This window comes from Zosterops lateralis, assembly GCF_965231275.1.
Source record: "Zosterops lateralis genome assembly, chromosome: 3".
Classification (NCBI taxonomy): domain Eukaryota; kingdom Metazoa; phylum Chordata; class Aves; order Passeriformes; family Zosteropidae; genus Zosterops; species Zosterops lateralis.
Window position 1 is genome coordinate 70,315,495 of NC_139764.1, and position 20,953 is coordinate 70,336,447.

At 39.6% G+C, this 20,953-nt stretch overlaps 1 protein-coding gene across 4 annotated transcripts in view; it reads left to right on the forward strand.

Annotated features, from left to right (window-relative positions):
- The window catches only part of POPDC1 (popeye domain cAMP effector 1), a 51,244-nt gene extending 30,651 nt beyond the window's left edge, over window positions 1-20,593 (forward strand). For 3 of the 4 annotated variants that reach the window (XM_083857845.1, XM_083857847.1, XM_083857846.1), the window contains exons 3-8: window positions 1,267-1,391; window positions 7,079-7,266; window positions 8,164-8,272; window positions 10,243-10,410; window positions 12,514-12,655; window positions 20,318-20,593. In XM_083857845.1, the coding sequence (XP_083713971.1) occupies window positions 1,267-1,391; window positions 7,079-7,266; window positions 8,164-8,272; window positions 10,243-10,410; window positions 12,514-12,655; window positions 20,318-20,442 (857 nt within the window). In that variant the 3' untranslated portion in view covers window positions 20,443-20,593. Of the gene's footprint in view, window positions 1-1,266; window positions 1,392-7,078; window positions 7,267-8,163; window positions 8,273-10,242; window positions 10,411-12,513; window positions 12,656-16,021; window positions 16,765-20,317 lie in introns of those variants that run through there. The other variant, XM_083857848.1, reaches the window with a different exon arrangement.
- Window positions 20,594-20,953: the final 360 nt, after the last annotated feature.

A 20,953-nucleotide genomic window follows, 5' to 3' on the forward strand; every position in this document is an offset into this window, starting at 1 on the left:
TAATTATTATAGGGTAACTTCTTAAAACAGATGGCACTGGTGACCAAGGATCTGAGCATTGCAAGACCTTTTATCTTGGCATTAGAAGCAAAATGAGCTCTGCACTTGCTGAACCTGCCATTTTGGTCTGCGGGTCTTGTAATATTTTGAGCAGAGAGGGAATCAGAGTTTCGCAAGCTGGGGTGGCAGCAGATTTACTCAGTGGGCAGAACGAGTAATGAGGCCTGGTTCCTAAGGACCTATTCCCTTTGTTTTGACTCTCCCCCACCTCTCTGCTGCTCTTCAATACATCCAGACATTGTATCCTCCTGTGCCTTGCAGTCTAACTAATAAGCAGATGAAGAGTCACTGTATTTTGATTTTTCTAATTCATATATAAGTGCTGCCTCATCAGTTAACAACCCAGACAGGCTAGATAATACTGAGTTCATTAAGTCAATGTCCTCTTCAGGGAGAAAGGGGGTTAGAACACTCATTTAGCACTGTCTCCTTTTTGTCTTTGCAGAGAAAATGTCTGTGACCTCTCCAGCCATCTCTGTTGGAGGATAGGCTCACAGATATATGGGAGAAACTCACTAATACATAATCCATCATTTGATAAATATTGTCTTTGTAGGCCAAAAATGGAATCCCTAATCATACACAGTGCCTTATCTTTTAAAGCAAATGTCATTACTCAAAGTAAGGCAACAACAAAAAAAAAGAGTAAGCATTTGGAAATTTTGCCTTTGATGCTACACAGGAGAATTCAGGTTCCTGATGTGACCTTGTCACATCAGCAATATTAGTTTCTTTTAATTTTAAAAGGTATCTGCATATGAGTTTAGGAAGTTTTTATGCAACTCTTCCTTGCTAATTAGATGTTCATTTCTAGGCCTTTTTCTGTCTAATTAATGCAACACAAATGTTTGTGAGCTGTGTTATTTCCCCCCATTTCTTTTCTACTTCATTTCAGTAACAAATCATCATGGACTTCACCTTTGTTTGTCCCATCCTGATCTGAATTACTGTCATTTCAGTATTGCAGTCCTGTGCAATAGGACTTCAGTCTGTCAACTTTCCCTTAGTGCCTGTTTGCAGCATTGCAGTGATTAGCTATTGTTGTATGCCTTCTTCCAGAGAGCTTAACTGTATTAAAGCTTAACTTTAGAATATATTGCTTTTTAGCATAGTTATACTCAGTGGACATATTCTTGATGGTTTTCTAGGAATGTTTATTATTTGGTGAAATTTAACTTTCTCCTTTTTTTTTTTACATTTTTACAGGATGTGCATTATTCATCATTTGGGCTACACTCTATCGTTGTGCCTTGGACATAATGATTTGGAATTCTGTGTTTTTGGTTGTCAACCTTTTGCATTTCATATACCTAGTGTATAGAAGAAGACCGGTATGTATAACAGCTGAATTTCACAAGCAGTCTACTAAGATGCAAGAAAAGGAAATTTTGCCCATGTTTGCTGGGCAAACTGAGCCAGTATGGGATTAGTACACATTCTCAGCAGAACACTTTTGTGTTTGGCCCAAAATCACACTCTGGAAGTGTGCAACAACTTGTACCAAAAAAAAGAGAGAAAACAAAACCTAAGTGGAAATAAGATCTTCGCCAATTCAACACAGGCTGTGCAAAAAAGCAGCTAAGAAATTAGCTGGCAAGGCAGCATAAAGCTTGACGTCTGTCTTGCCTAGGAAGTAGCTTAAAACTAACTAGACTGATCTGTTACTAGACAATTGTAGATGTGTAGTAAATATTTCTAGTTCAAATTGCTTTTGAAGAGTCATCTAACTACTTAAAGGGTAACTTCCTCTTTAGTTAGTATCACTAATGCTATTTTTTCAGCTTAGTCAATCCATTTATGACGCTGCTGAGATGCAGCACATGATGAAACTGCATTGTATTTCTTTTAGGCCATGCTGTTCAGTACACACATAGGATAGCAGCTGTGGTAACAGGACCAGTGAGGCCAGACTCTACCTACTCTGTAGGTGTCCACAGTAAATATCCCATGCAGATACTCTGGTGTCTAATATGGGATGAACTCACTTGCAGTCTTTCCCTTCAACCAAATTAACATGCTCTGCTTTCCTTCAACCCCCCCTACCAATTAAGCCTTTTTAATAAATCTTGAGGCTTCTAATCTTCTGTCAGATGGGACAGGAGAGGGCCACCAAAGACAGAAATTATTGTGAAATGCAAGAGTGCTCAGATGATTGAAACCCATTTCCCTGGGAAACCAAACCTTTTAACTTACCTATTTTAAAAGTGATTTGTGGCATCCCTAAATATAGGTAATGATCCTTGAGTTTGTACCTATCCAACCCTTTCCAAAAATCTAAATAGAAGGTTATTTGTGAGTGAAAAAAGCATCCTGGAAGGATGATGTGCTGGTTTGGGCTTGAGTTAAAAAAAACAACCAAACAAAAAAATGACCTGCAATGTGTAAGTCAATGCTGAATGGAGAAAGAAATACATTCTTTTGTCATTACAGTTGTCTACTGAAAGCTATGTTGGCATAGATTGGGGTACTTTGTTTGTGGTGTAGATTTCATCCTATTGAAGAGGCAGCTAGTTTCACTAAATCCTCTAGTAAATTTGTTAGCAGAATTATTTGTAGGAGTTAGGTTAAGTGGTAGAAGTGATTGAAGTACTCTGTAGGTGGATACAAGAAGAAGGAATTATGTAAGTATATGAAACTCAACTGATAAACTCAGTCACCAAAGTTGGTAAAAAAATTGCATCTAAAAGAGGGAGGCCTGGAGCACCTGCCTTTAACTTTGCTTTCTCTCTCTGTAGCCCTTGCCCACTGTTGGTGTAACTACAGCAGAACCAAGGTGCTTGGCACTCCCATAAACTCTGCACTGCTCACACTCGGGCAGGCAACCACAGCATTTCAAAGGAGGCTAAAGGTTAAATTGCATCTGTCTACAACAAGTTGATAAATTGAGTACATGTGTTAAAAAAGGAAGAGGCTCTACCTACAGCAGATTCCTCCAATGTGGAACACAGATTCACCCAAAGATTAGCATCAACTGCACTATGTGACCTGTGCAACTTAAAAGCTTAGCAAAAAATAAGATCTGATAGAATAGCCAGGTAGTGCTGTTTCTTTGCATATTAAGGCTTAATTTCAATAGCCTTCTTTCCATTGAGAAATTACAGTATTTATGAACAGTGCATGGAAAAGATGATGTTATTTTAATTGCGATAATACATGATATTTTCAGTAATTATTAAAAAATATATGAATCTTTGTTATGAACTATGATCAACAAGCATACTTGAAGTGATGCCTGATAGTCATGCATGTATTTTTAGCTGTATAACATATTTATTATGAACCCCAAGACTGTTTTAAGTGTCTTTCCTACAGGAGGACAAAGAATAGGGGAAAAAATTAAAACTCTTAGGAACTAATTTTTGAATGAGATTTTCTGTCTACAGCTGTTGTATTGCCCATCTCAACCAGTTTTGGTAATTCTCACAAAAGATCTTTCCAAGGAAAGAAAGGAATGGCAGAATAATTACAAGTTAGTCATATTACCAAATGAATAATTGATATGTTCAGTTGTTAAATATTTATTTTATTAAATGGAGCATGCAAAATCACAGTGTTTCTTTTCTGACCAGAAGATTATTTCAGTGGTTTTGATTCCTTGGAGCTTTACAACGAATCAAAATCCTTGGCTTTTTTAGTTGGAGTGGAAGCTGGGTCTAATCAGTCTGACTCGGAGTTCTGGCAGCATCCCAGCATATTTCAACCCCTGCTGAACAAAACATTACACCTACCCATATGGCTTGTTTGGAATATGACCCACAAGCATGACTGGAGGAGCAGTCAGCTGTGCTTGGGAAGAGGGAAAGGTTTGTTACAAGGGAGCCCAGCTACAGCCTGCAATCTGATCTGTCTTTAAGAAAGTGGCTACACCTGCTTTCCCCTCAAAGTGTTACACACTAGAGGAAGATCATGAAACATGAACCATGTGCTAGTTAAGGGATTGGATTATCACTCCAGGGCCAAAATTTGCCCTCATGTCTGTGTGCCTGGTTTTGGGCTCAGGAGTCTTGGGAGCTACGTAAATTCCTTTTTCAGATGAAAAACCATTAAGTTGCATTGGTCATGTATAGAAAGAGGTGCTAATTAAATTGGTACAGCTGTTAAAAATGGAAGAGTTCCTGGAAAACATGATCGTAAAACAATCATCTAGTTTTGTGGGTATATGGAACATATTTTGAAATCAAATAACTCAGCACAATCCTTAACATAATGCAATTTCTTTTGCATGTTTGTTTTTAATCCTTGTTTCGTCTGTGTAGATGTCCTCTGAGGAATTAAAGATTGTGACATAAGGAACATACAGGAAATTCAAAACCTGGATTTCATATGAGTGTAATTGCTTGTGGAATATTCAACCAGTAATTGATTCAGTGTGAAACTAGTGAAACTTTAGGTCAGGTGATGCGCTGGACATACTAAGTCCTCGAGCCCTGATGTCACACAGCCACAAGAGCTGATGTCACTGCAAGACCATTCCTGATAGTCTTGGAATAATGGTGGTGACAGAGAGACAGAGTGAGGAACAGAGGAATCAAATGCCTCTCCTTTCTTTAAAAAGGGCAAGAAGGAGAACCCAGTGGTCAGCCTCAACTTGATCTCTGAAAAGAAGGAATAGATAGTTCTGGAAAACGTTTCTATGCAAATGAAGCACAAGAAGGTAATCAGGAGTGGTCAGCAAGAATTAACCAAGGGGAGGTCATGCTTAACCAGCCTGATAATAGATGGATAAGAAACTGATTGAATGGTCACTGGTTCAGAGTCCTGATGGATATCAGTGACAAGTGATGTTCCTTTTGGGTCTCTACTAGGACCAGTACTATTCATTGCCATCATTAATGACATAGACAAAGGGGTTGAGTGCACCCTCAACAAATTTAAAGATTACACCAAGCTGAGTTGTTTGACAGACCTGAAGGGGTGGGATGCTATCCAGAGGGACTTGGACAAGCTTGAGAAGTGGGGTGAATGGAAATCTCATTAAATGTAACATGAGCAGGTGTGAGGTGTTGCACCTGGGTTGGGGTAACCCCCAATATCAACCCAGGCTGTGAGATGGACAGATTGAGAGCAGGCCTACAGAGAAGGACCTGGGTGTGGATGAGAGGCTGGACTTGACCTGGCAATGTGCACTCACAGCCATAGAAATCCAATTGTATCCTGAGCTGCATCAAAAGCAGTGTGGCCAGCAGGGTGAGACAAGTGATTGCTCTGATGAGATCCCCCTGGGGTGCTCTGGGGTCCTAAGCACAGAGATGGAAGAGGTGCTCTCTGAGGAAAGGCTGGGAGATTTGGGGTTGTTCAGCCTGGAAAAGAGAAGGTTTTGGGGTGGCCAGATTGTGGCCTTCCAGAACTAGAAGAGAAACTACAAGAAGGATGGAAAGGGACATTTTACAAGGGCATGTAAAGGGGAATGGGATAAGGGGGAATGGTTTCAAACTGAGAGTAGGTTTAGATTAGTTACTAGGAAGAAATACATTACTGTGAGGAGGGTAAGGCCCTGGAATAGGTTGCCCAGAGAAGCTGCACATGCACAATCCTTAGAAGTGTTCAAGGTTGAATCTCTAATGCTACCCAGTCTCATGGAAGATGTCCTTGTCTATGGCGCAGGGGTTGGAACTGAGTGATCTTTAAGGTCCCTTCCAACCCAAGCCATTCTATGATTACCCTTCATGATGAAATGACTGGCCATATCTGGGAATGGTGAATATCCTCAGCCTTAATTTTGGTAAGGTTTTCAACACTGTATAAAATCCTGATAGAGAATCTGTTGAAGTGTGACCTGGATGAGGACACAGTGGATTTAAATCTGGCTGAATGGCAGGGCTGAGTGTGGTAATCAGAGGTAAGAAATCCAGTTGGATCTGTGTTCTACACAGACACTAGTATGTGGTGTGTAACCTTGGGGCCAGTGCTAGTCCTGATGCTGTTTGACATCTTCATTCATGATCTGGGTGCTGGGGCAGATGTGAACCCTGATGACACAAAACCGTGAGGAGTGGCTGATAGGCCAGAAGATTGGGAAACCATCTGGAGGAGCTTCAGCAGGCTGGACCAACAGGAATCTCATGGAGTTCAACAGAAAGTGTGCAGTACTGCACCAGGGGAGGAATAACCTCATGCATTAGCACACCACAGACTGACCAAACTGGAAAGAAGCTTTGTAGAAAAGGACCTGCAGGTCCCAGAGGAAGAGTTGAACATGAGTCAGAAACTTGCCTCTTTCTCTTTTTTTCTGCCATTCTTTCTTGGTTGCCTTTCCTTATTCTCTGTTCTATGTATATTTTATTTTTTTCATTATCTGATGCTTATTGTTCTAATTTGTCTTCCTCATGACAAATATGCAGGCTTTATTCAGGCTGCCTCTGCTTTCAGGAAGGCTGTAATATTGTCTCATCCCCTGCTTCCTTCATTCAGGGAAGACTTCCAGGCTTAGGATTTCAGCCAACATCCCTCATTGCTGCTGCCTGAGTTTGGGTGGGCTCTTAGATGTGGGATGTTCAGCTGGCAATGTTTTTGCGGGTTTTTTTTCCCTCCCTCATCATATGTGGTTTCAATATAATTGGTTTGTTTTTCAGGACTTGCTTTTCTACTGCAAGTAAGCCAAGAAGCTCAGGGATGAGAGGGGCTCCCAGGAGAGCCTGAGAAATAAGGCACAGTGATGTGTGCATGCAGTGTGAAAGACAACCCCATTTTTTTTTCTCTGTATACCTCTTGCCCAAGTCTTATTCACTGTTGTATCAACAGATATCTCAGAAGGCTCCTTGTGTGTGATTTAATGTGCCACTTAGATAAAACAGCATTCTGAAACACCAGTGTGCCATCCTGGCTAATTTTAGATAAGGTTTTGGTCACCCTGTCATAGGCAGTGTTTGTGGATAGACAATCACACATTTACCACTTCTTTCCTTGCTTAAGCATACTGAAGCAAAGTATGTCCCTCAAGCTAAAGTCCGTGTGCATTCTTACCCATTTTTAACTAATGCATCTGTGTTTATTGATGTCTCTTGTTTTTCCAATCCAGATCAAGATAGAGAAAGAGCTTAGCAGCCTCTACAAGAGAATGTTTGAACCTCTCCATGTGCCTCCAGAGCTCTTCCAAAGACTGACTGGACAATTCTGCAACATTCAGACTTTGAAGACAGGTCAAGCCTATGCAGCAGAAGATAAAACATCGGTTGATGATAGGCTAAGCATCCTGCTGAAGGGGAAGTATGTTCTATAAAAGCTTGGGGACAGTCGTAGGCTTTGTGTCATGATTGAATAAATTAGAAATTTATTGAGGTTGCAATTGTTTGTAATTGTTTGTAATAGTCTTACAGACTATTTTGTGACGCTGTTTTCAGGTGACAGTGTCACCTCTTAATGGGAGGATATTGTGTATCCACTTACATGTGCAGCTGAGTGGATTTTAGTGGAAATTATATTTGTGTGATACCAAAGGCAGTGGCTTGCAAAATAAGCAAGAGATTTGTTTGAGTCTTAGATATCCCAGTTGTCTCTTCAGTCCATTCTCAGGTTTTAAGGTTAAAAAATATGGTGCATGAAGGAAGAAGTATCTCTCCAATAGGCTTTAAAACAGAAGGCCTTTGGAATGGATTCATTGCACTTTTACATGCAAGTAGAGAGGGGCAGGTGCACTGCCCAGAGGCAGACAGAATCCAGGTGAGAAAGGGTAAAATATATGCCCATAGGCAAGCTGTAATTTTGAAACTCATGCTAAATTCTGGCCAATATTTTAACCAGTTTCTGTTGACAGCAATAGTGATGTCAGGTTTCATTGTTTTTCTTACTCATTATCACAAAGCTACTTACCTAAGGGAAGCCTGATCCTGGTCTGGCTGTGCAACACGACCTTTCTTGTATTGAATAACAATGTTTTGTGGATACATGCCACGTTTGTCGATTCTCTATTTGTCTGGCAGCCTGTTCTGCTTAGAATCAGTTAGGCAAAAAACAAGGTAGCTCTGGGAGTGATATTCCAGAAGATGAACGAATTTATTCCTGTTACCTACTGCTTTACTGTTGTCAACAGTCCTACCCAAATTTTGATTAAATTAATTCGCCTCCATGATTATAAAATGTTGTTTCATACATTTTTATTTCCAGAATGAAGGTGTCTTATCGAGGGCATTTTCTGCATAATATTTACCCCTGTGCCTTTATAGATTCTCCTGAATTTCGATCAACGCAGATGAACCGGGGTGAGAAATTCCAGGTACACTTTGTTTTAAATGTCACTGGATTTGAGCTGGTGAGACCATTAAAAAAACAGAGTATAAATTTGATCAACAGTGAGCTATTTGACTTGCATATTTTTGCTATCCTTCTAGTATAGGTGTTTGAAGATGAACCATATCAAGAATAACTTTAAAATGCTACAAAACTGTATTGTAATTCTGTGTATTGAGCAGTCTGGCTTTTGCTATTCTGTTCTCTTTTACTTGCAAGTTTATTTTGTGTTAAGAGATTGTCCTGGACAAATAATTGAAGAGGCAGTTTTGATGGAAAAAGGTGATATGAACTGATCTCATCACTGGCTCAAAAAAAGAAAAGGGAAAAAGAACTACTGTAATAATGAAAGTCTAGAAGTTCATGTACTAGTAAATAGAAATTGGCATTTATAAAAGTGTATTAATACTTCTGTCATTTTGCAATTTTTAAAGCAACATAAGCTGAAAATTACCTCAGTATTTTGAATAAAAATATTCATATGGGGAACAAAAAGGGCATATTTCCCTACCAGTGTAATTATGCTAGTATATTAAATATATTTTATTATAGTTCGGGGAGGTGGAATACTTTTAAGAGAAGGATGTTTTTTCCCATAGAAATGGCTATTTTGCTACCTGTTACTTGATGTTCTTTAGGTAGGTATGTGCAATAATGACTGGACTGTGACTGACGGACACAGCCACGCTGATATCGTGGCAGAAGGGGAGGGAGGCAGAGCAGTGCGGAGTCTAAAATCAGTGATTGATGTCATATGTTCCAGTCAAACATTGGGCTTAGAGCCAGGGGGAGAGACTTGTCCCCATGCATTCGCCTCACAGCAGCGAGGCCTCCCACAGCCTGGCAGCCCCTTTCTCCTGGAAGCAACTGGATATGAACCAGTCCCTCTCAAGGGAAAAGGGTCATGCCTCAGCTCCTGGCTGCCTTAGAAGTTGCTGCAATCTGGAGCACTGTACATCCTTTTTCGTGGGTTCTGCTTGTTACTGCCATGTGAATGCAGGCAGTCTCATTGTTTCAGTCTTAAGGACCCCATCTGCTGGCAGTGCTGGCGAATTCTTCCTCAGCCTGTGGGCGCTTATATTACAGTCTGTGGAGTTAAAAATCCATGGATATATGACAGTTTTCCATTATTTCTTTATGGTTTTTAGGGTGTTTTTGTTTGTTTGTTTGTTTGTTTTTTCCCAGGACTTCATGTTATCTTGTAAAAGCAAAGAGCACTTGATTTTGATTTATTCACAGATGCCTGACTGCCCCTTGCAAAACCTGCCCCTGGGTACGACCAGTGTGGGTTTTGGTGTGGCATTGCCCTCTGCTGGCACAGGGGGGTGAACCTGGCAAATCCATCCTCCCATGAGAGGGGGCAAGGTCCCCTGTAACTACCCTTAACTGGGTTATCAAGAGCTGAGCAAACAAAGCCTTGGCTCAGCTGCTACAAGGCTGTACTTGTGGGATCAGCAGGGCTGGCAGTTATGAGAGGAAGGTGGAAGTATTTTTTTTTAAATCACTAAAAAACTCTTCAGTGGAGACCTTTGGTTTGATACCAATTGTTCCTGTTTAGTGACAGTGATGTAAAATAAAACCAAGCTACATATAGGCCTACTGCAAGTATTTGTCATCACTACAGGACTGACTTCATACATAGATTTCCTCTTACATAAATACTTTTACGGTTTGGGAACTCATGAGAGATTTTTGCCTGTTATTGTCCCCCAGGTTTTCTGTGAAACAAACCGGCTACACGTATCAGTTAAAAATATAATGACAATAAATAGCTGAGAATTTTTACATTTGTAAATATCACATTCATAACAAAGGGATACCAAAAAGCTATATGGCTTTAAGAGTTATTTTGACTGGAGTCACAAATAAAATATCACTTCTTTTAAAGCATGTTTAAGTGTGCTCCTCTTAAAACATTTTTAAATGTGCTGATTCTGATAATGTATTTTTTTTCAGGTCACCATTATTGCAGATGATAACTGCAAGTTCCTGTGCTGGTCCAGGGAACGGCTGACTTACTTTCTGGAGTCTGAGCCATTTCTTTATGAGATCTTTAAGTACCTTATTGGCAAAGATATTACAAATAAACTTTATTCATTGAATGACCCAACCTTAAATGACAAGGTAAGCAACTTTAAGTTTTGTTTGGGAATTTTCATCCCACATACAAATGTGTTTTTACTTCAAATTTAAATGCTCTAAAAGCACCTTATTTTAACCTGCTGCCCTCAGTTGCTAAATGCAAACTCATGGCCTTTTAGTGTGAGTCAGTGCAACATTTCTGTCAGAAGCAACATTTGTTAAAGTTAGGACAGTAATGTACAAGAAAGATGAGTAACTGAAGTTCAGAACTGAGCAGCCTGTGGAAATGTTTCTAGCTAACTGTTAGACCTGATGGCCAGTAGCTAAAGATATGCTTCTTCCTCGATATCCTTTCTCACTAACAAATGAGTGCCTTTGTAAAAAGAAGCTTCAGAGTTTTTTTTCTTTAAAAACAATTCTTGCTGGGAACAAATAATTATGTAATTCTGATTGCTAGGAAGAATAATTTCCATGTGTCTTTGAGGGCTGCAAATGCAAAAAAAAAAAAAAAAAAAAAGGAAGAAAGGCAAACATTGTTGATAGGATACAGTTAGTGGAAATAATCATGAAATACATATAAAATATAAATAGATATAATTACATAGAAAACATTAAGTGGTCTGAATATAACTCATTATTTGCCTGAAGAGAGGAGTGGGTTTTAGGTGTCCTGGTAAGTGATCTGGGTGTACTGATGGATATATGAACTATCTTGGTTTAGTTTAATTTTGTCTCCTTACTTATTCCTTATCATAATTTTGAAGAATTTAAAAATCCAACAAATTTTTCCCCTCCTTTGACTTAACATCTGCACTCTTTAACTTCAGTTTGTACTGAGTCTTTGTTTTTAGTTGCAATAGTCACATAAATTTAAGATCATTGTAGCTGGCTTATTATAGTAAGTTTTGAAAATATATGTTGTAAAAATTGAGTGAGCATTTGGGAAATTTGTAGTATCTTTTTATTCTTCCTAAAATAAAAATCCTGTTGCTTGAGCTCTTCCTACATAACTTGACATGAGAACTGCCAATAAATTCTTAATTTTCCCATTGCCAGCAGTCTATGTACATATCACCTCTCACAAGTTTCACTTTCAAATATAAATATTATTGGTTTCTTTGATGTCTTTTAACTGGTGTCAATCTCATCAGAAAATGTAGTTGACTTCTGTAACCTAGAGGACTGCGGAAATAAATTGAATATTGATTATTCATATTCAAGACGGTAGTAAGAAGGTAAAAATTATCAAATATTTTTTCCTTGGAAAACAGAAAAATAATAATTCATTTTGTAAGAAAACTTGTGATTTTCTGCTACCTAAGGAGGCTTTCACTCGTGTTGGGAAAGTAGCCATTCCTTTCTGCATGAAATAGGATACTAGTTCCTGACTTTTAAAATTCAGTGGAGTTATCCATTATAGTCTTGCCATTGATTGCTACCTTTCACATATACCTCAAATAGCATTCTGACATGCAGTAATACATAACAAGGTACAATGTATGGCTTCATGTGAATGTTATAGTATAAAGGCCTCTCAGGAAGGCTACTCAAAGCAAAATGGAAGCGCCTCAGACCATTTGACAGGGAGAGGATAATGTTCACCTGATGCATTTAGTCTGCAGTAGAATCCAGAGGCAAATGGTCATTTACTGGCAAGGAATGACGTTCACCACTTTTCTAAAATGATGAAATGAAAAGCCAGGAAAATGAACATGTTTCTGTTAAGGTATAAATTGCCTCTCTGTATAGCATGCTGTTTTGTTTAGCAAGGAGGACCAGCCTCATAATAAAGACTACATTTAATTGCAGAGCATCATATTTAAATAATGAATTACCAGATAATAAACCCCAAGCTTTTTATAAGAAAATACATGAAAATTTCAGTGCAAAAGCAATTTGAAATTGAATAATTAATGTGAAGTTTGATACTTGTCAATGTTCCAATTCCAGTATATTATTGGCATTTTCTATTGTCATTTAAATTGATTTACACTGTATAGAATCTACTCCTATAACAATTTTTTGTATAATCATGGCTGAGACCAGAGCATTCCCTTCTATTACAAGGGAAGTAGTAATTTTCCATTTTTAATTTTAATTAGCTTGATATCTTTTTTTTAAAGTAATATTTTTTTTCTTTTTTAGGCTTCAAAGAAGATTGACCGACAGCCCAGCCTTTGCTCTCAGCTCTCGGTGATGCAGATGAGGAACAGCATGGCCAGTACCAGTGACAGCGAGGACGGCTTGCAGATGTTCCTTCGTGGGACTTCCTCTGCATCCTCTCTTCGTGAGTGCTCAGAATAGTTTGTGCCAGTTTTGAACACAGCTCAGGTTGACCATTGACTGCTGCAGAACTCCTGCTGCCCTCTGTGGGGAGCAGACTGTAGCTTTTGAGGATGTAACTAAGGAGGGCAGTCATTAGATGCATGAGGCTTTGTGTTCTAAATGAAGACACCTCATGTGTACATACTGCAAAAAAGATGTAGTAATAATCTTTGGCATAATGTTTGTGTTTAGACATAATATGGAATGTTTATAGTAATGGGGCAAAACCGAAGGTACAGTGCCGGTCATAGTAGTATGTCCTTTCATCTGTCACTGGTGCTTGTAGAAATTAAAAACTCAAACAAAACATTTTCCCTCAGCGACTTGATGTTCTACTTTTCCTCCTGAGATAGTTTGTACTGGCAGGGTCTGGAGGAATGTGGTATATAACCAGTATTTTTATGTCACCTGGAAAATCTCCAAGTATACTGTCAGGCTCTCCTCTGCTGTGCTTTGTATGACAGGAGTAGTAGAGAACAGATGAAGTGAGAGAAAAAAACATGTCTGACCTTTTTGCTCCTATTCTTTTAATTTATTCCTTTATGAAAACATTCTAAATTATTCTTTCTAGGCTTTTGCTGACGTTTGTTTTTAGTTCATCTGAATCTAAATGTCAACATTAACCTGAATTCTGAAAGCCATGTTTGAATAAAAAAGCCCCAGAGGACGCTCAATTTTTGCATTTGGCATAAGCTGTTAATTTAACAGCATTTAAAAGGATCATATAGGATTATTTGTTTTGATTTTGGAAATATTATTTTTTAGTGATTAGAATTCAAATATATGAGGAAAAAATCACGGCTAGTTATTTGCTATGGTTAAAGTCTCTGCTAAGAAGAGGAAATGTTTTCAAATATTTGTGTCTTTCTGTTTAATTATCTCTTCCATTATGTTCCTCACAGTTTTCATCCAGTAACACCTTCAGACCTGGTGGGCCTATCTGGTTTTACTCCTTAACATTGGTGTAGTCTGAATGCCCAGATAGATGGAAGCAAAAGCCCTGTTAGTACTTCACCCTAGTAGAACATCAAGGGTGATATCTGGGATATAGTTTGATGAAAATTCCAGTATTGTTTTCTTTTTCTCCTCCACTCCCTGCAAGGGCATTCAGAATCACAGTACCACTGAGGTAGTAAGAGACCTCTGGACATTATCAGGTCCAGCCTCATGTCCAAAGCAAGATCAGCTAGAGCGGGGCTATGTCCAGTCAAGCTTTGAATAATTCCAAGCTGGAAGATTTTCCAGCCTCCCTGGGCAACCTGCTCCAGGGGCTTACCACCCTCACAGTGAGAAATTTCCCTTATTGCAACTCATGCTTGTTTTCCTTCTTTATTTAGTGCATGCCTCTGAGAAGAGTCTGGCACTCTTCTCTATGTTGCCTTCCATTAGGTAGCCAAAGACAAGAGTCAGACTCCCTGTGAGCCTTCTGTTCCTCAGGCTGAACACACCCAGCTCCTGCAGGCTTTCCATCACTGCTCCAGCCTCTGGCCATCTGGGTTGCACTCCGCTTCTCTGGCTCCAGTATGTCCATATCTTTCTTGTACAGGCAGGCACAAAACTGGATGCAGCACTGCAGATCCTGTCTCACAATTGCCAGATGGAGGGGATTAATCTCTTTCATTGACCTGCTGGCTATGCTCTTGCTTATATGGGTCAATATATGCTGCTATATGTGGCCCAAGGTATGGATGGCACACTTCACTGCAGGGCACTCTGCTGGCTCGTGTTCTATTTTATGTCCACCAGGATGCCCAGGTTTGCTTCTGCAAAGCTGCTTTCCAGCCACCTGGGGCCTAGGCTGTAATGCTGTGTAGGTGTGTCATGTCCTGGGTTCAGGGATTTGCCTTTCATCAACTTGTATTTTTTTTGTCAGTTCTTTTCTCTTTTTCCAACCGTCTGTCCAGACTCACTGCCCTACCCTTTGGCCTGTCAGCAGTTTCCCTCACTACCTGGCTCTTGTCTGTGAACTTGGCAGGAGTGCATTCCATCCCATCAACCAGATCATTCATATCTTGAATGTTATAGGCCTTGACATTGGCCCTTGAGAACACTGCTGGTAACTAACCTGACAGCTGGATTTTGTTCTGCTGTTTACCACCCTGTGAACTTGGCAGTACAGCAGATTTTCCACTAAAGCTGCAGTCCATCTATCCAGTCTGTTTCTTACCCATTTGTCTGGAAGCACTCAGTGGCAGACTGTGGAGGGCTGTACTACCATCCATGTAAACAACATCCACTGTACTCCATCCATACACACTGCCTGTCATCTCACTGCCAAAGGTGGAAAGTAGTCAGAGTGGTCAGGTGCAATCAGCATCTGTAATGGCTTTCCCAGTCACATTCCCATCCCTTGAGTGCTTGGACATGGCTTCCAGGGAGACAAGCTCCATAATCTTCCTAGGAAATGAATTTAGACTGCTAGGCCAGTAGTTCCCTGGGTGTTCCATCTTCCCCTTCATTAAAATGGCTGTGATGATGGCATTTTCATTTGTCTCCCCTGACTGCAATCATCTTTCCAAGATGATAGAGGGGGCCTTGCAATTTTATCAGCCAATGCTTGGCACCCTTGGATGCAGCCCATTGGTTCCACAATCTTGTGTTCACTCTGTCGACCTAAGTTGTTCCTAACTCAGTCCAGGTTTCCTGTCAGTCAAGCATCACTCTCTGTCTCTGCCACTGGATGCAGAGCCCTAGCAGCCTCAGGACAAACCTCTGAAGTAAAAACAAACAAACAAACAAACAAAGTTATTGTATATCTCAGACTTTTCATGTTCCTGTGTCCTGTGCATCACTGAGCTCTGGCTTCACAGTTACCCTGGTCTTTCATTCGTTGCTGATTTTTTTTTTTTTTTTTTTTTTTTTTTTTTTTTTTTTTTTTTTTCCCTTCACTAGATCCAGGTCTAGCTGAGGTTTGGCTTTCCTCATTTCATCACTGCATGCTTGGGCCGTATTCCCTCCAAGGAGCTCATCCCCACTTACACTTTGTGTGTGTCTGTTTGAGATCTGTCAGAACTTTCCTGTTCATCTATGCCAGCCTTCTACTATACTTGCTCAGCTTTTTGTGCACTGGAATGGACTGTCTTTGTGTTTTGAGGAACATGTCCCCGAAGATCAACCATCTGTCCTTGGGTCCCTTTGCAGGCCATGTCCCATGAGCTCCTGCCAAGTAAAACCCTGAGCAAGCCACAGTCCCCTGTCCTGTAAGGCTGTAATTCTACTATGTGTCTTGCACACCACTCAGTATCTTAAACTCCACCAGTTCCTGGACACTGCAGCCAAGATTACCAGCGGCCTTCAGCTCCCTGATGGGTTCTTCCTTGTTCATCAGTGACAGGTCCAGCAGAGCGCCTTCCCTAGTTGACTCCTCGATCACTTGTATGAAGAAATTGTCTGCTACGTTCCAGAAATCTCCAGGACTGCCTGCTCCCAGCCCTGTTGCCTTTCCACCAGTTAGTGGGGAGGTTAAAATACCCCACGAGCACCAAGGACTGTGATGCAGTTGCTGAAAGAAGGCTTCCTTCTGCTTGCTCTTCTTGGTCAGGCAGCCTGTAGCAGATTCCTGCCACAAAGTCTCCTGTGTTGGTCTGTTCTCTGATTTTTACCTTTAAACTCTCGAGTGGCTTTTCACCTGTTCCATGCACAGCAAAGTCCCATGACATTGAAGCCACTCCTTGGCATAGAGAGTCTTTGGGTGAATTTGCACACTCAGAAAGAAATTGTAAAACTGTGTTTGTCAATTAGTTAGAATTAAAATGTCTCTTTCAGGCTTAACAGCAAAACTCTTATACCAGTATTTCAGCTTTGGGAGAAAGCAGTTGAAATGCATGACAAGTTCAGCTGTAATTATATAAATCCTCAAGATGCATTTGTGCTTTGCACATACTTGATAAATACACTTTTCTCTGCTGTACTTTCCCTTGGTTTGTGTACCTTTTTTTTTGGTATACAGGGTGTGCTTTCCCCAAGAGAGAGAGGTGTACGTGTCTTTTATGTTCAGAAATTCCTCAGCCCAGCTGAGGTAGCAGTCCAATATTTTCCCTTACTTTTGAGGAGGCAGAGGGATTGCCCCTACACCAGTGCAACACACACCATGGGAAGTATTGTTATTTATTCTTTGTATTTTCATTGTGAACTTTCTGACTTCTGTAAAAGGTTTGTTCATCTCCTTGAACTGTAATGCTTCAGTCTTTGTTTTTGCCAAGATAGCATGTCAGTTATCCCTGGGTACTGTCATTGCTAATAGTGGGGTTGCTACAAAGGTGAGCTCTGCTTAAAGATTTGTATTCAGTGTGGATTGTGGCCATGTATACATTTTTTTTCAGGTGACTGAAAAAAAGTTTTCAGGGAAAACTGAAAAAAAAAAATCTGCCATTTACATTGCAACTGCTGTGTTTTCTAAAATCTTCTGCTGGGTGCTCTTAGTGCAACAGTTGGGGTATATTTTTTTTGTCTTTTTTAAGATTTAGTATAAGGAACATATTGAGTTCCAGTGCTGTTCCCTGGATCCTCCTTCTACAGGCATACATTTGTTTACTTAGAACAAAGAAATACAATCCAAAATCCTCAAAAGATTTTGTGAGAAACATATGGAAATGACAAATTTATTTTTTTTTTAAATTTGAATAAAAAATGTATGAAAGGAACTTACCTGTATAGGAACTCTACAGGAATACTGTTTTGTCATTGCTAGGTGATTGTTGTGTGGACAAAAGTCTTCCACTACAAATATAATTTTTAACTGTTATAATGCAAATGAGTTTTCTTTTCCTAATTTCCATCTTCTTGAAAAAATGAGCATTTTTATTTTTGTATAATCCCATATTTTAAAATTATGCTTTTATCAGTGCTATAAATAACCTTTGACTCATTTTCTCAAGAAATTAATATTAATCCTTTTTCAAAGTGTTTAGTAATAAAATGGTTAAAATTACTAATTAGTAGGTCCAAAACCACAATTACTAACAAAAGTATGTTTTGAATTTAATTAATTAAGAAACCCAACTAACTGTTTGCTTTTATATTAAGGAAATAACCAACAAGAGTTCTATAATGCTTACGGAGTGAGTCGTTTGCAGCATGATGTTTTCTATTGATAACATCATATTAACTCAGCAGGCATCCTCAAAAAGGTATTAAAGTGGGGTTTGTTTATCATGTGACACTTGTGCTTGACATCCATGGTCCATCTGTATGTAATTCATTAGTAAGTGAAATAGAGGTCTCTCTTTTTCCAAAATTTGAGTTAAGCAAAAACAGTTCAACCTGATCACAAGCCTAGTTTCACCTGAATTTCAGTCCTTTAAATCATATTTTGGTATCCATTTGTAGTCTGTAATTCTATTGCTTGACAGCCATCCACATATTTATTAGAGATACAGTCTCTTTTTCTGTGGTACTTGTTTTAGACATCCCAGATTTGCTGGTTTATGCATCTGTATTTGTTAACTTCTAAGCTCAGCAGGAATGTAAAAAGGTTTTGGTTTGGTAATGCTTTTAGTGGTATTATCAAATTATATGCTCCCTGCTTGTGGTTAAAAGCAGGCTTGGATTTCACAGGAATTTTAATATGTATTTTGGTTTAGGCCCTCAAGAAAGGGCAACAAAATGTAGTGAAAGGAAGATATGACTCAGTCACTTGAACATCTGTCCAACACTGGACAATGGCATCAGTAGACATAATTTCGTGTTTGGAGCAAATAAGATCATGTCTTTGAAACAAACAGGCTGAGCGAATTAGACCTTATATTGGATCCTGTCGTACAAACTTTTGGCGGCTTACTTCTGTTTTCTGGAGAGAATTAAGTGGTTTGAAACAGAAGAAAACCATTTAAAAAATAACAATAAACTACACTGAAACAAAGATCTACCAAAAAAAAAAAAAAAAAAAAAAGCTGGAACTGGAACTTAACATTTTCAGGCACACTTTTGCCTTTGGATGCCTCCCAGAAAAGCCAGTATTATATCCAAATGTACCCACAGACTTTGGGTGAGGCACATTAGCCAATTAATTGATCTAGTTATCCTTTGCTTAGGCTATAAAACATATCTGTGTGGAAAGAAATGTTTAACAATTTCAGTATATAAAAATATGATTGAGTAACCCTGTGTTATGGCAGTTTAAGTAGTTTTTTAATCTCAAAAGAAAATACTAATACATTTTTATCATAAGAAGTTCTGAAACGCCAATTCTAAACCTTGTCTTTGTGAATGTGACTTAAAAATGTACTGGTGTTGCCTGTGACTGTATATTGGTCTCTGTAACACATACAATGCAGACAAGTCTTTCCTTGTAAGTGGGCTTTCTTAACACAGCACTTTACTGTATATCTGGTAAACTTTTTTAAAAATCAGAGTGTGTTAGGGGTATCAGTATTTTTTTCAAGAACGTTCACATTTTTAGCTTGTATGCAAATGGTCTGTTAGCATGACCTTTATCTCCTGCTGTTTTCTTCTCAAATGGGGTTTCAAAGATTTCCATAATGTTTTTGGTCATCATATACTAGCTGTTTGCAACCACTGTGGCAGTGGTCTAAATCTAGAAGAGGGTACTGAGAAAAATGTCCACATGTAGATTCAGTTTCAGAGTGAACAATAGAAAATGGAACTGTTCAGCTGGTGTCAAAGGAGTTCTCTGGTTTGACCCTCATGCTGAAAAATTAACTGCAACAGAGGTAGTTTGCAGTGGTAACTTGCACAAAAACTCCATTTAATGTCTTGAGAGTGATAACTGTGGTGTGAGCTCTGCTCTGGCAGACAAGTTGCTGCCTTTCTAAAATGTAGTTTTGTTGCAGCCAAATCACTGTCAGTTGAAAGCTATGTGGCCTTTGCCTGTAAATCTTGTTTTCTCTGTGGTTGTTTATGGAGGTGCAAATCTTGTATCAGTTTTAAATTATCATGCTGTGTAAAACTTAAGAAGATGTGTCAGAGGAGGTTAATGTTGGCTATTAGGATAAGGCTCTTCACCCAGGGGGTGGTTGGGTAGGCTCCCCAGGGAAATGGTCACAGGACCAAGCTTGGCAGAGTTCAAGAGTGTTGTGTCTAAGTGCCTGGACAATGCTCTCAGGCAAAGGGTGTGACTCTTGGGGTGTCCTGTGCAGGAGGGCCAGGAACTGGACTTGATTTTGATGAGTCCCTTCCAACTCAGCATGCTTTAGAGGCAGTTGTGGCTTTGATGATGTGCCCATCCAAGGTTCACCCAGTGCACTGAGGAACCTTCCCTTCAGCCAGGCAGGTGTGCAGATGTACATGCCTTTTGTACTTGGGGCAGGCACTCATGTTGCTGTAATTGAATGGAGACCAGTCAGTGGGTGATTGAAATGGTGAGAAAACGATCTCCAGGGAACAAGCAGTGGGCACCCCATGCAGTCAGGGTTTGCACTGAACTTGGGGAGAATGCTGTGTCTGTGGTTAGCAGCAGGCATTGCTGGTTCACAGCAGTGTGGCTGTTCCATGTCTAGAATTTCCTGGTACCTGTGGCCAGATAACAAAGAAACCTTCAAGTAGAAATCCTCTCATGAAGCAGCTAGGGCAGGATCACCAGATTGTTTCCACTTTGTCACAAATAGGTCTATGTAACAGGTGCATGTTGTTAAATTAACTAATAATTTCTCTGTACCTGTGGCAGGCCCAGGCCGGACATCTCCTTACTTGAGAACTTCAGCAAAGATGAAGCCAATAGAGGAAAGTGTTGAAGATGATGTCTTTGAAGCACCGTCTGCTGATAAGCTTGAACTCCAGCGGCTGCCTTAAACAGTTGTGTCCTCAGGTGTATCAGAGCTTGCACAAAGCTCCAGTGCAAAAGGAAGGAGCTGAATTTGGGAGGAATCTGAAAGCTAAGCCCGCCTCTCCATGTTTGAATTTACTGCAGCATATGCCAGTGGCTTCTAGATGGAAATATCATGTTTTATTTTACTTCTAAATAAAATAAATAAAAACTTGTGTGGGGTTTTTGTTGCTTCTTTTTGGTTGCTTTATTTCTACCTTGACTTTTGCCATTGTAAATTTAGTATTGTGTTCCTGACTAGCTGGAAATTTCTAGACTTACTTGGTGGACAATATCCCCAGTTTCATTTACCTATGTTCCTCTGAAGTTTGTATCTTAGTGTTTTCAGTGGGAGATTTTGAAACTCTGTTTCCAAAGCCATGTTGCTGTTACCAACCATCATTGTTGTGACAGTCTCATGTGCAAAACACACAGAGTCTTCTGCCTCAATTTTTTTTTTTTTTATTGAGGTATTTGCCTTTAGTCTTTCTCAATCTC